Genomic DNA, 11,326 nt, shown 5'->3' on the forward strand with positions numbered 1-11,326 from the left:
TCTGAAATGTTTGTGAAATGAGTGCGATGTCTCAGAATGTAAATATTGGCTTTGGGCATGAAACGTGGCAGAAATGTGTTTCCCAGCAGGAAAGGATTAGACGGAGACACAACGAGAAACAGGAAGTAGTTTGAGGGTGTGGAGGTCGGGGGGGCGGATGGGCGACGACCCGGGTTCAAGTCCTAACTCATGACAACAAGTTTTCATTTATTGAACCGTAAGAAAACCTGAAGCTAACCTGAACCAAACAGTTTCAGCTGCTAAACTGAAGCATTAGCTATTAGCATTAGCTAACCCTTTCATGTGACCAACAGGTGAAAATGTCCAGTCCAGTTCCTGCTGTTGGCACATAATCCTTTACTGGTGGAGGAACGTAATATTCACTAATTCTAGTCCATAACACGTAATCTACGTTGAGTTCAAGGTTTCATCTCAAAGCGTGGCACAAAAGTTTGTTCACGAACGATGCGAGCCATTGGGAGTAACTGGTTTTAGAGTTATCGTGTCCTTTTACCTATTTGTCGATATTGCTGGACTTAGTGTTCACCTATTCACGAACACAGGCCTCAAAAATGACAATAAATGTTCATTTGTGGAAATTTTATATCAAAATGAACAGAGCATTTCTTTCCGGTGAACAGCACACAAAAATGTCATCCGATCAAATTTTGACGGCCTAACCGTTGGAATTATTCAAGCAACGTGGACGAAGGAGTGTTTTTGGCCTGAGCGGGTTTGACGTTGACGCCCCACTTCCTCAAATGAATATTCAAATAAGCCCCTCCCACCGACGCTTCCCGCCCTAACTTTCTGTTTCGTTCGGAAATACGTCAATACGCAGAAGCAAATCACGCTCTCCATGACACTTTGTGGGCTCTTTAACTGCTTTAGGTCGGCCTCCCTGTCATCTGTACCGCAGTAAATCCAGCAGACTGTTATACTGCTGGATCTCGTTTCCGCCTGTTGGCCTTTCTGGTGCTAATGGATGAAACAAGACCTGCTCCTTTAATCTGACAGGTAATAAAAATATCCCGACAGATTCACACATTCCTGCTAATATCGAAGGCACTTTGCCCCAACCCTGCTTTGCCCTCTTTACATTACGAGAACCACAAAGGAACTAAGTCTAACCTTAGTCTGATGCATTCAATGATTGTATTAAGCTTGATTTGTGTTTTTTAAGTCTATCCTCTTGGTGGATTCTTAAGTCGACCGGCCACCTTCACTATTTTATCAGCCAAATTGATTTTACAATCGAATACAACCTCCAAAAATCATTATTTTTATCCGCCAAAGTGGCTAACGTTAATTTCCCCTAACCCCTATTAAATTAAATTAAATCACAAATTAAAGGGCCGAATTGGTTCATCATGGATAATTAGATAAAGGACTTTTTAGATCTAGTCAATATGCAACGAGCAGCCTGAGAGACTGAGAGACTTTTTTATTATTTATTTTATTTTTATCTCATTCTCATGTTTTGTTCATAATCCTTCACTGTTGAGCCTGCAGTGTTTGGCCTACAGAATTGATCTCTAAATTAAGTAATTGATCCCTAATGTCATTAAACTATCATCATAGGCCTATTAACCACTTTTTAAAAATGGAAAACAAATTTTGATTCATAGCACATCTTCTCTCACAATTTTGCAGCAGTCAGTCCAGACCTGCCTTTTAATCCTGAAACTCATTCTGAAGACGTGATGGTGAGCCTGCTGCAGATATTTATTATGATGAGTTAGCATGAGTGGGTCTTCCTGTATGGATGGACGGGCGAGTACTGAAGCATGCAGCTGAGTCATTAAAGCTGGTTTCCCCCCAAATGATCTAATATTCTCCCCATGATAACTATACATGAAGAGCTCTATTCTAGTCTCATTCATTGATTTTATGATGTTTTTATTTAGATTTTTGTTTTATTACTTTGTTGTGTCTGTATTGTATCAGGGTGTCAATGTAAAAGAGGGCACCTGCTTTCAATTGACCACCCTGAATAAATAAAAGGTAAATAAATCAAAGTACAGAGTCAGTAAATTATCATTTTGTCAGTCAAGAGCTTAAGTTGCCTGCTTGCCATAATTTGTTTTCATTTTGAGTTTTTCACATCTCATTTTGGAATCTAAAACTCTTGAAATGTGTTATGCCAAAAGTACATGAGCAAACAAATTGTTGGAGACTTTTATTTAAAGAGTACCATAATGTGTTTTAATTTTGTGCTATCAGTCCTTCTACAGCAGCTGGTAGGCTACTTAAAATGGTGGATATCATATTTTGGAACCAAAGTCTTCAAACAATAAGAGAAATTGGGGAAAATTGCCTTCTTGTTGAATTTGAACAAATATCTCAACTGTGCTGAAGTTAAAGTGTCATTTTGTCAGCCGAGGACTTGGGTTACCCAGTAAGAAATACCATCATTCATCTGAATATTGTGCTGTCAATCAGTTTGTGTCAAGATATCATGTATATTTTGGGAATATGCCACATTTTGAAACCAAAGTCTTCAAACATAAAGAAAAAATGGGGGAATTGCCTAAAGAGTTTTCCTATCCTCTGTTGAATTTGGACAAATAGCAAACGGTGCTGAATTAAAAGTGTCATTCATCAGTCAAGGACTTCAGTTACCTATAAATCCTCTGAAAATGACCACGTTTTCTTTGAATTTTGTGCTGTCAATCATTGTGTAGAGTATATGCTAATTTTCCAAGAAAAACTGTCATTTTGTCAGCCAAAGACTTAAGATATACCCATTCAAAAAATACCATCATTTATTTGAATTTGAACTGGGACACTTTTTGTGTTAGGTGTATATGTTTTTTGTTTTTTTTCAAATGGTAGGCCTACAGTATAAATCACATTTTGGAAGCAAAGTCTTCATCAAATATTAAGGAAAAAGGAGGAAATTTGTCCTAAAATGTCCCTAAAAAGCCTCCTTGTTGAAGTTGAACAAATATCCAACCAGTTACATTTTGTGCTTTTAAGCCTTTTGTGTCATTTTGCATTAAGGAAAAAGGGGGAAACGTATCTGCCTGCCATTCTCCTTGTTGAATTTGAACAAATATCCAAACAGTGCTGAAGAGTCATTTTGTGAGCCAAGGACTTTACCCAGTAAAAAAATATCTTAATTTATTGGAATTTTGTGCTGTCAGTTATGTGTCTGTATATTCTTCTGCTTTTTAAAAAGGTCTGTATACCACATTTTGAACCCAAAGTCTTCCAACATTAAGGAAAAAGGGGGAAATTAAATAGAATTTGACCAGATGCCATCTAAGCAGGTCTGTTATCTAGTCTGTTATCTGCTGTTTAACATCAGTTCTGTCTGGTGTTAAATTGGTTTAAAGGGAAAACATTTAACCTATTCATTCTCTATTGTTCCTTTCCTTATCTACTGACAATGTAATCTGCCTCTCTGACCCTGGAGGTGATAATGAAACCAATTAGTGCAAATGTCGCCCTTTCTTTGTTTTATGTGGAATAAATAGACCGAGAAGATCTTATTATAATTTAAGGATTAATCTAAATATTATTTGACATGTAAGATAGGATAGGCTATGGCCGATTGCCTCTGTTTTTTCCATTCATTTCGTTTATTCTACTGGTAGATAAATTGTATTTGCATCCAAACACAATTTTAGACACTATTTTATTACATTTTAGCAGAGTGCATGCCGTTGAAATTAACTTTGGTGGAGAATTAGGACTAAACAATAACACGTATACATATAAGATATATGGCAATATTAGAAAAACACACTCAATTTTTCATATATAAAGATTTTTATCTGCTACACGAATACAAATATGTGGATACACAAATGACTGATGGCTTGTGTGGAAAACAGTATCGCAGTTTGCATGACTCCTTCAGGCCTTGGAGGAAAAAAATCAAAGGCTTTTGGGGCCTTCTCTCTTCCCGTACATTCCTTATACTGAACATGGATTTAAAAGGCATAAAAATAAACCACCGTTACAAATGCACAAATTGTAGTGTTTTTTGGCCTCAAAGTGTTCCGGTAAAGTCTGAAAATGTCAAGAGGAGTTCATAATGGGCCGGGAATATACACCGTGGTAGTAGTTGGTGTCGGTGTGAGCGGGATCCAGGCCGGTTTTCGACCCCAGAGAGAGAGCACCGGACACCGGGCCGCCGTACCCTCCGTACTGCATCACCTGCTCGTAAGTTTTGGCGTCCATTTTGTGGTGCTGCTGCTCCGACATCAGGTTGTTAATGGAGAACGGGTGGTTGAAGGAGTAGTGGTGGTGTTCGGGTTTGAAGTGGGCCGCGTGGTGGGCCTCGTGCAGCAGCAGCGGGTGGTGATGATGATGATGATGGGAGAACAGGTGCTGGGTCTGCGCGAGCGGGAAGGGAGAGGGAGAGGGGACGCGCACCGGGCTCGCCGCCGCCGCCGCCGCCGCAGCCGGAGCCCGCGGTTTCACCTCCCCGGGTCTTTTGACGTCTTTACCGGAGGAAGGGGTCGAGTGCGGGGAGTCGGTGTCGGAGCCGCTGCCGACCGAGCCGCCCTCTGACCCCGGCTTCCCCCCCGCCGCCTCCGCCTCCTTCCCGTCGAGCCTGTTGTCGCACTTGAACCGTTTTTGCCGCCGGAGGTAGCAGCCGTTCTCAAACATATTCCCCGAGTCCGGGTGGAGGGTCCAGAAGGAGCCTTTCCCCGGTTTGTCCGGTGACCGGGCCACCTTGAGGAAACAGTCGTTAAAGGACAGCGAGTGTCGGATGGAGTTCTGCCACCGCTGCTGGTTCTGCCGGTAAAACGGGAACAGATCCATGATCCACTGGTAGATCTCGTTTAACGTGAGCATCTTGGTGGCGGACTGCTGTATCGCCATGGTGATGAGGGAGATGTACGAGTACGGCGGCTTGGCGTGCGTGTAGCTCCGCCGGTACGTCTTGGGCTCCCGGGATCGCATACCGGCCTGTCCGTACACCGGGCTCATCACGGCCATGTTACCGTACGGCGGCGGGCTGATGGGGCTCATGCTCGGGGGCAGCGCGGCGCCCATGCCCGCCATCCCGGGTCCCACTCCCATCCCGCCGTGCGCGGCCACGGGGCTCGGCGACATCCCGGCGGACATCCCGGAGTGGTTGACCCCGGCCGGGTTCACGTAGGTCGCGTTCATGTGGCCGGTGGCGGTCATGCCAGGCGCGCTCATGTAGCTGCTCATGGAGTTCATGCCCAGACCGGAGTTCATGTTTCCCACTGAGGTGAAGCACTGAGACAGAACAGGACCGACACGTTATTAAAACATTAACTGTGAATAAATCCCTGCATTTATAATATATCACTTCCAAAACCTAATAAACATGTCTAAATAATATGAATAAAAATAAAGTATGAATAGACTAAATTTCTAGGACAAGTGGAGAAATGACCGATGACTGACAAGATGTGATGGGGACTGACATGGTAGGCCTATTATTATTTGGTCATTATAAATTATTAGAAGTAGGGGCTGACAAGATTATAAACTGGTCAGTGTGATAAATTAGGCTATTAGGCCTAGACAGAGACTGACTCGATATTATTATTAAGTCAATATGAGCCTGAATTTTCAGAAAAACTCAGCTTAGGGGTAACAATTGATCCTGGATGCTCCCGGATTGAAATCAGTCAGTTTTTACGGGGTCTTTGCTCTCCATTATAATGATAAAAACGACAAAATCAATTCTGGATTAATTTAGGCTGATGTGTGATAAGTGACAGTTTACGCCCGTGGGAGAAACATAGGAAGTCAAATTTAGCAGTTTATTATCACACAGGAATGTAGCCTAGTGGAGGGGAAACCAATCTAAACTCAATTCAACCACCTATTTGTGGGATGGAGTTGACCCATCTTTTTGGTCTTACAAACTTTTAGAATTGAAAAAATCTGTCATTGAGTCAATATATTGAAACAAGGCAGAGTAATGTAGCCTAAATAACTTCACTAATAAGAAATTGACACTTGTTTCTAGAAATTTCCTCAAACATGATAAACTGCACTGGAAACAAGTGGAATTATCTCAAGAAAATACATAAACATATTAATTTAGCCTAATATTAGGCTAGGTTACATAATATTTTGAGACTGAATAACTTTTTAATAATTTTAACATTTTTGCAGTTAATTTAGGCTATATGAAGTTAAGGGTTTTCAAGGGGGAAGCACTAGTATCTAGGCCAATGCTTTTATGAAAATAATATTGATTTTCGTTCGTAGCCTAATGGTTATTGTTTGTTTTACGATGATAATTGACCCTGCATCTTTTTATTTAGGCTATCACTATCTCTGGTCATACTGCCTTGAATTGCCTGTAGCCTATATATATGTATATAGTTATATATATATATTTTTCTTTTTCTTTTTTTTTTCTTTTGCAGGAATCGTACCTGAACTGTTGGTTAAAAAGGCCACTCTATTTTAATGCATTGCAGAAATATAAGTTGATTAGGGCCATTAAAATAACACCCAATAATAGGTCTATCTTTCATAAATATGGCTCAAAAATCGCCTCTTTGGGCTGAGTGGAAGAAATTAGATGCTAGAGTAGGCTGTAAAGACGAATATTATAAAATTGTGTCACTTGTATGGCTGAAATAATAGTAGGCTATGAGGTAATATGCCCTATAACCTTAATTCAGAGGTTTTAAAAAGACCAAACCAGGCCAAGTGACAGTCGTTATGTGTTTCTTTCCCTTTCCCTCTCTGTCCCTGCGGCCGGCCAGACAGACAGGGGGGAAGAATCCGTCTCAAGTCAATATTTGATCCCACAGTTAATATTATCTCAAGGCTAATACTGAGTTGATTAAACAGCGGAATACAGATATAAAGTGGACCGACCTCGGGCTCTCCGTAGTAGCTGCTCCACTCTGGATGGTCGTGGCCCTCCATTTTAACGGCGCTCAGCATTGTGGACGGTCCAAAACAAAGTCAACCGACTCCAACAGCTTCACGCCAGAGGGACGACGGGAAAAAAAAAGAAAAACTGTCCTCACCCGGTAGAGGACCGAGGGTAACGGTACGGTGTCGCCTGCGGTTAGCCTATGACCGGGACTGACTCATACCTGCCGTGTGTCCGGGCAGCTACTGACGGTGGCGGTTGACTGCTGCTGAATGACGTTGGCCGCTGGCTCGCGCTGGTGCGGAGCCAGCATCCAATCCGCTCTCTCTTTCCTTCCTACCGCGAGGGCCCGATTTGAATATTCTGCCCACTCCTCTGCACGAGACTCCCGCCTCGGCCCTCTGGCAGAGACAGCCAACAGTAATGTCATACTTCCCAGTTCCCACGTTATAAACACTGATGTAGGCTACATTGTTGAATGGTGACAAATTTACTCAAGTAATTTCGTTACTTTTATCACGTTACACTAAAGAGGTACGACGTAGATGAGGCTTTACTCTCAGTAATGTTATTACTTTTCCCACACCAGTGAGGTATTGGATTGTAAGGCGTTATTAGTAATATAGGCTTAATTACGTGCCACTCTTTCTGTTTTTTCTTTCTGCTATTGTTTTAATGTGATTACGATACCCTAGTTAGGCCTATTATTATAATAATTATTATTATTGTTATTATTATAATTATTATTATTAGGCTATTACTAGTTTTTACTACTTTTTTATTTATTACTATTAGGCTATTACTAGCCTACTAGCTATTAAGTTGCGTTTTTTGATTGGTTTGTAGTTCATTCTCTTTCTGTTGTTGCATTTTCTTTCAAATAGGCTATTGTTTGCCTTTGCTCTAGTTATTTTTTAATCACTATTTTATTCTACGTGAAGCACCTTGTAACCTATTATTATATTATATTATTATTATTATTATTATTATTAGCCTATTATTCAAGGCTGTTGTTGGGTTTTTTCCAGCTTCTTTGGGCTGTAGCTTCTATTTTTATTATGGTAAAAACAAAAACAAAACAAAACAAAAAAACGGCACAGGGCCAAATTAAACAAATAATGTATAATTTATGCCATTTAACAGCCAATTGTATACTGAGAGCCTACAAACCGTAGAACAATAAAACAATTTACATTTCCCTGTCCGTTGTTCTGAACGGGATCATTGAACCTGATTGAAGCTGAGTCCAGCGGTCCAGCATTGATTAAACTGTGAGAGCCGATAAGGCCAAGGACAGCCTGCAGGCAGAAACACTGTCCAGAGGTGAAGCTGCCTGCCTGGACATTTAGTGAGCAGGATCACTGCTAAACATCCATCTAACATTTATTCCCACTTAGTTTTCAAATCAGATTTGTCTTAAAACAGGTGAATCATCTTGCCAGTGAGGTGAGTTAACTCCACTTGTTTCCAGTGTAGTTTTATTTGTTGAATGAATGAATTTTCTAGAAAGAAGTGACAGTATTTTGAAATAAAGCAGATCACTGCAATACAGTATCATGAAAATGACAAGAAATCAGTGAAGAAAAGACTGAAACAGGTTCACTGCATCAGAAACAAGTGGAATGATCTCTCCTCAGTCAGATATTTTTCCATGTTTTAAGAAAAACAAGATTTGAAGACTCAGTATTGTTGAAGTGGGTATTTTTTGCAGTGACAGAGGGACATCATCAACACAGCACGCCTATCATAGGGCCTGCGGCAGAAATCTCCAGTTTTTTATGCTTTTATTTAATATTAGGCTACTCCCAGATGAAGAAAAAAGGCCCAGAGTTCGGATCAAGCCTCTGCAGCTCAGTCACAGTTTTATTATTATTGTTATTATTATTATTATTATTAGTAGTAGTAGTAGTAGTAGTCAATATTATCATTGCGTCATTAAAAATATGTTACCTTCTTATGAAGTATAATCTCCAGTTAATGTAGCCTAATGTTATTACATTATCTGGGAATTTATTACATTTTGACAATATCCAGCAACAGCCAGGTTACACTCTTGTTCATTATTATATTATTATTAGTAGAAGTAGTAGTAGGAATTGGAATTTGAAAAAAACTACAGGAAACAGAATTGGAATTTAGGGTTAGTTACTGAATATCATAACATGTTAAAGATTCCTTTCAGGTGGTATTTGATGCATAACATGCAATCGCAATCAAATACATTCAATCATAATGTATATGATTTAATGTATCTGATTTGTTGAACTGTCTTTTATCCGATTCATAATGTTTGATTTATAATGTTCAGCGAGTCGAGACAAACTCTCTTAGAAGTGGAATTTCATGGAATTTAATGGAAGTCAGATCTGTTTCCTGTCATTCACATTCAATTCACATTCTGTCTCCTTACAGCTGGGAGACTTTCACACTGCAGGATCTGAGCTGGAGTTCACATGCTGCATTCTCACTTCAGTTCATGAATGGCCCGACCCTGCTGTGGTTTGTGTCCTGCCTCACTGTGTTTACCTGGTGATGAATCTGAAAGGCCGACAGGACAGACGGCACACAGAGCCGAGGTGAAAGTCGGTCGGTTATTGTACCGGACCACCATGCTCTCTGCACACACACACACACACACACACACACACATATATATAGCCTATGTCATGTCTTTGTAGACGACAAAGCCCTAAATATTTTCTTTTTGTGGTGCTGTGTATCTCAGCGGGCACTAATACTGTCAGGGGAGGGGAGAGAACGTATGTTACTGGGCGGAAATTTGACTTGAGTAGAAGGAAAATTACTGGTGTAAAAATCTACTTAACTAATCTACTTAACCTTCCCTTTGCAATGCTACAGGATGAGAAGACAGAGTTGAAACTAGGTTCTTTCAATAAAAAATTGGCCAGTTATCTATGAAGAAGAAAAATACAACAAACTACACAGAGGCAGCGATGGAAGGTACATCGCCAACAGCTGTCTTTAACAGTGTTAAAGTGTTTTAGGAGATTTCTCCTTTAATATCAGTTATTCTTCCACCTCTTGTTCCCCGAGTTCACTGGTGGGAAAACTGCAATGTGACACATACAGGGAAGCAGTGAGGTGTTGTGGGTAAAAATCAGTTTCATGGGAGTTTCCTGGATCCATGACAAAGCTCCTGCCAGCAAACAACATCAGCATCCGGTCTGTTTGTTGACCCAGAGACCGGCCCCTCCTAGGTCCTCATAAATCGCCCTCCATTTTTAGAGGTTCTGACAGCGACCGGTCAAACCGCAGTGGAGACTGGCATGGCTGCTCTTTAGATTTACACCTCATCAGCTTCCAGCTGTTCCAGACAAACATTGCCCTCCCACTTGTAAACCACAGCGTGTCTCCCAGTGGGGGAGCATCGAGGAAAACGTCCTGGTTTTCCCTGCTGCTCTCTGCAGCAGATGCCTTCATTGGCTTGTAGATTGGAGGTTTAGTTCTACAAACATTTCTGAGAGGCAGAGCTGCTCTGGAGGCAGAAATAACCTCTGCCTCAGTGGGCGGAGCCAAAGAACAACAGAACTCAATTTAGCTAACTGGCAAACTTGAATGGCAAAGAAGGAACTCTGGTCAAAATGTATATCAAAAATATAAATAGTAATAACCTCTGTTTCATTCCCTCATGACCATGGCTTCATGATGTTGAAGGTCAGCAGCTAGCTAACTAGCTTACCTAGCTAGCTATAGGCTAGTATAGTAGATAACTTAGTATGACTGGATTGTATTTTTTCAGTTAGCAGCAGAGCGCTAGGCTTCATAATATTAGCTTCCTCCTCTCTTACCTCTTGTCTTTTTCACTGAGCTTCAGTCTGATGTTAATTAGCCAGAAAAACTGTGGTTCTTTGGCTCCGCCCACTGATGTTTAACTCAACCAATCAGATTATTTTCTGCCTCCAGAGCAGAGAAATGTTTATAGAACTAAAACTCCAATCTGCTGTTGTCTCTGCAGCCCCTGCTGCACACTGATGTGTTTGTACCTCAGGTGAGCAAATGTTGTCACTTAGTTAAGGTTTCTATAGATGCCAGCATGCTGAGGAAGCACTGGGAACCAGAGCGCTGAGGTTCCACATACTGGGAATTTAACATGCAGCAGCTGCTGGCTGAACTGGGAGTTGAGCCTGATACCAGGACATAAAGAGTTTTCTGCCAAAATAACATTTCCAGCATTTGGGGGGAAAAAAGATACCTACTATTACTCTCATCAAAATTAAAACAACTGACGGTACTTTTTCAACACAGCAGGTAACTTAAGTCCTTGATTAAGAAATTGAACAGTTTTACAGATTGGATCATCCATACTTTGGAGATTTTGATGAACTTCAGCTCATGATTTTCGAGGCATAGGAGTAAACTGAGCCAGAAGCTCCACTTTTTACCATTTTGTGTTCGGTTGCCAAGATACCAGGCCGGTTCAACTTGCCCACAGACAAGGATGGAAGTAACTAATTACATTTACTCATGTTACTGTAA

The 11,326-nt window shown here is 40.9% G+C and overlaps 1 protein-coding gene across 1 annotated transcript; it reads right to left on the reverse strand.

The window, feature by feature from the left end:
- Positions 1–4,026: 4,026 nt before the first annotated feature.
- Positions 4,027–6,897, reverse strand: LOC139911077 (hepatocyte nuclear factor 3-beta-like). Its single transcript, XM_071898571.2, has 2 exons — positions 6,829–6,897; positions 4,027–5,220 (listed from the first exon to the last, which is right to left on the reverse strand). Exons 1-2 carry the CDS (start codon positions 6,895–6,897, stop codon positions 4,027–4,029), a joined length of 1,263 nt encoding a protein of 420 aa, XP_071754672.2.
- Positions 6,898–11,326: the final 4,429 nt, after the last annotated feature.

The sequence above is a fragment of the Centroberyx gerrardi genome, chromosome 18 (assembly GCF_048128805.1).
Source record: "Centroberyx gerrardi isolate f3 chromosome 18, fCenGer3.hap1.cur.20231027, whole genome shotgun sequence".
NCBI classification, from domain to species: Eukaryota; Metazoa; Chordata; class Actinopteri; order Beryciformes; family Berycidae; genus Centroberyx; species Centroberyx gerrardi.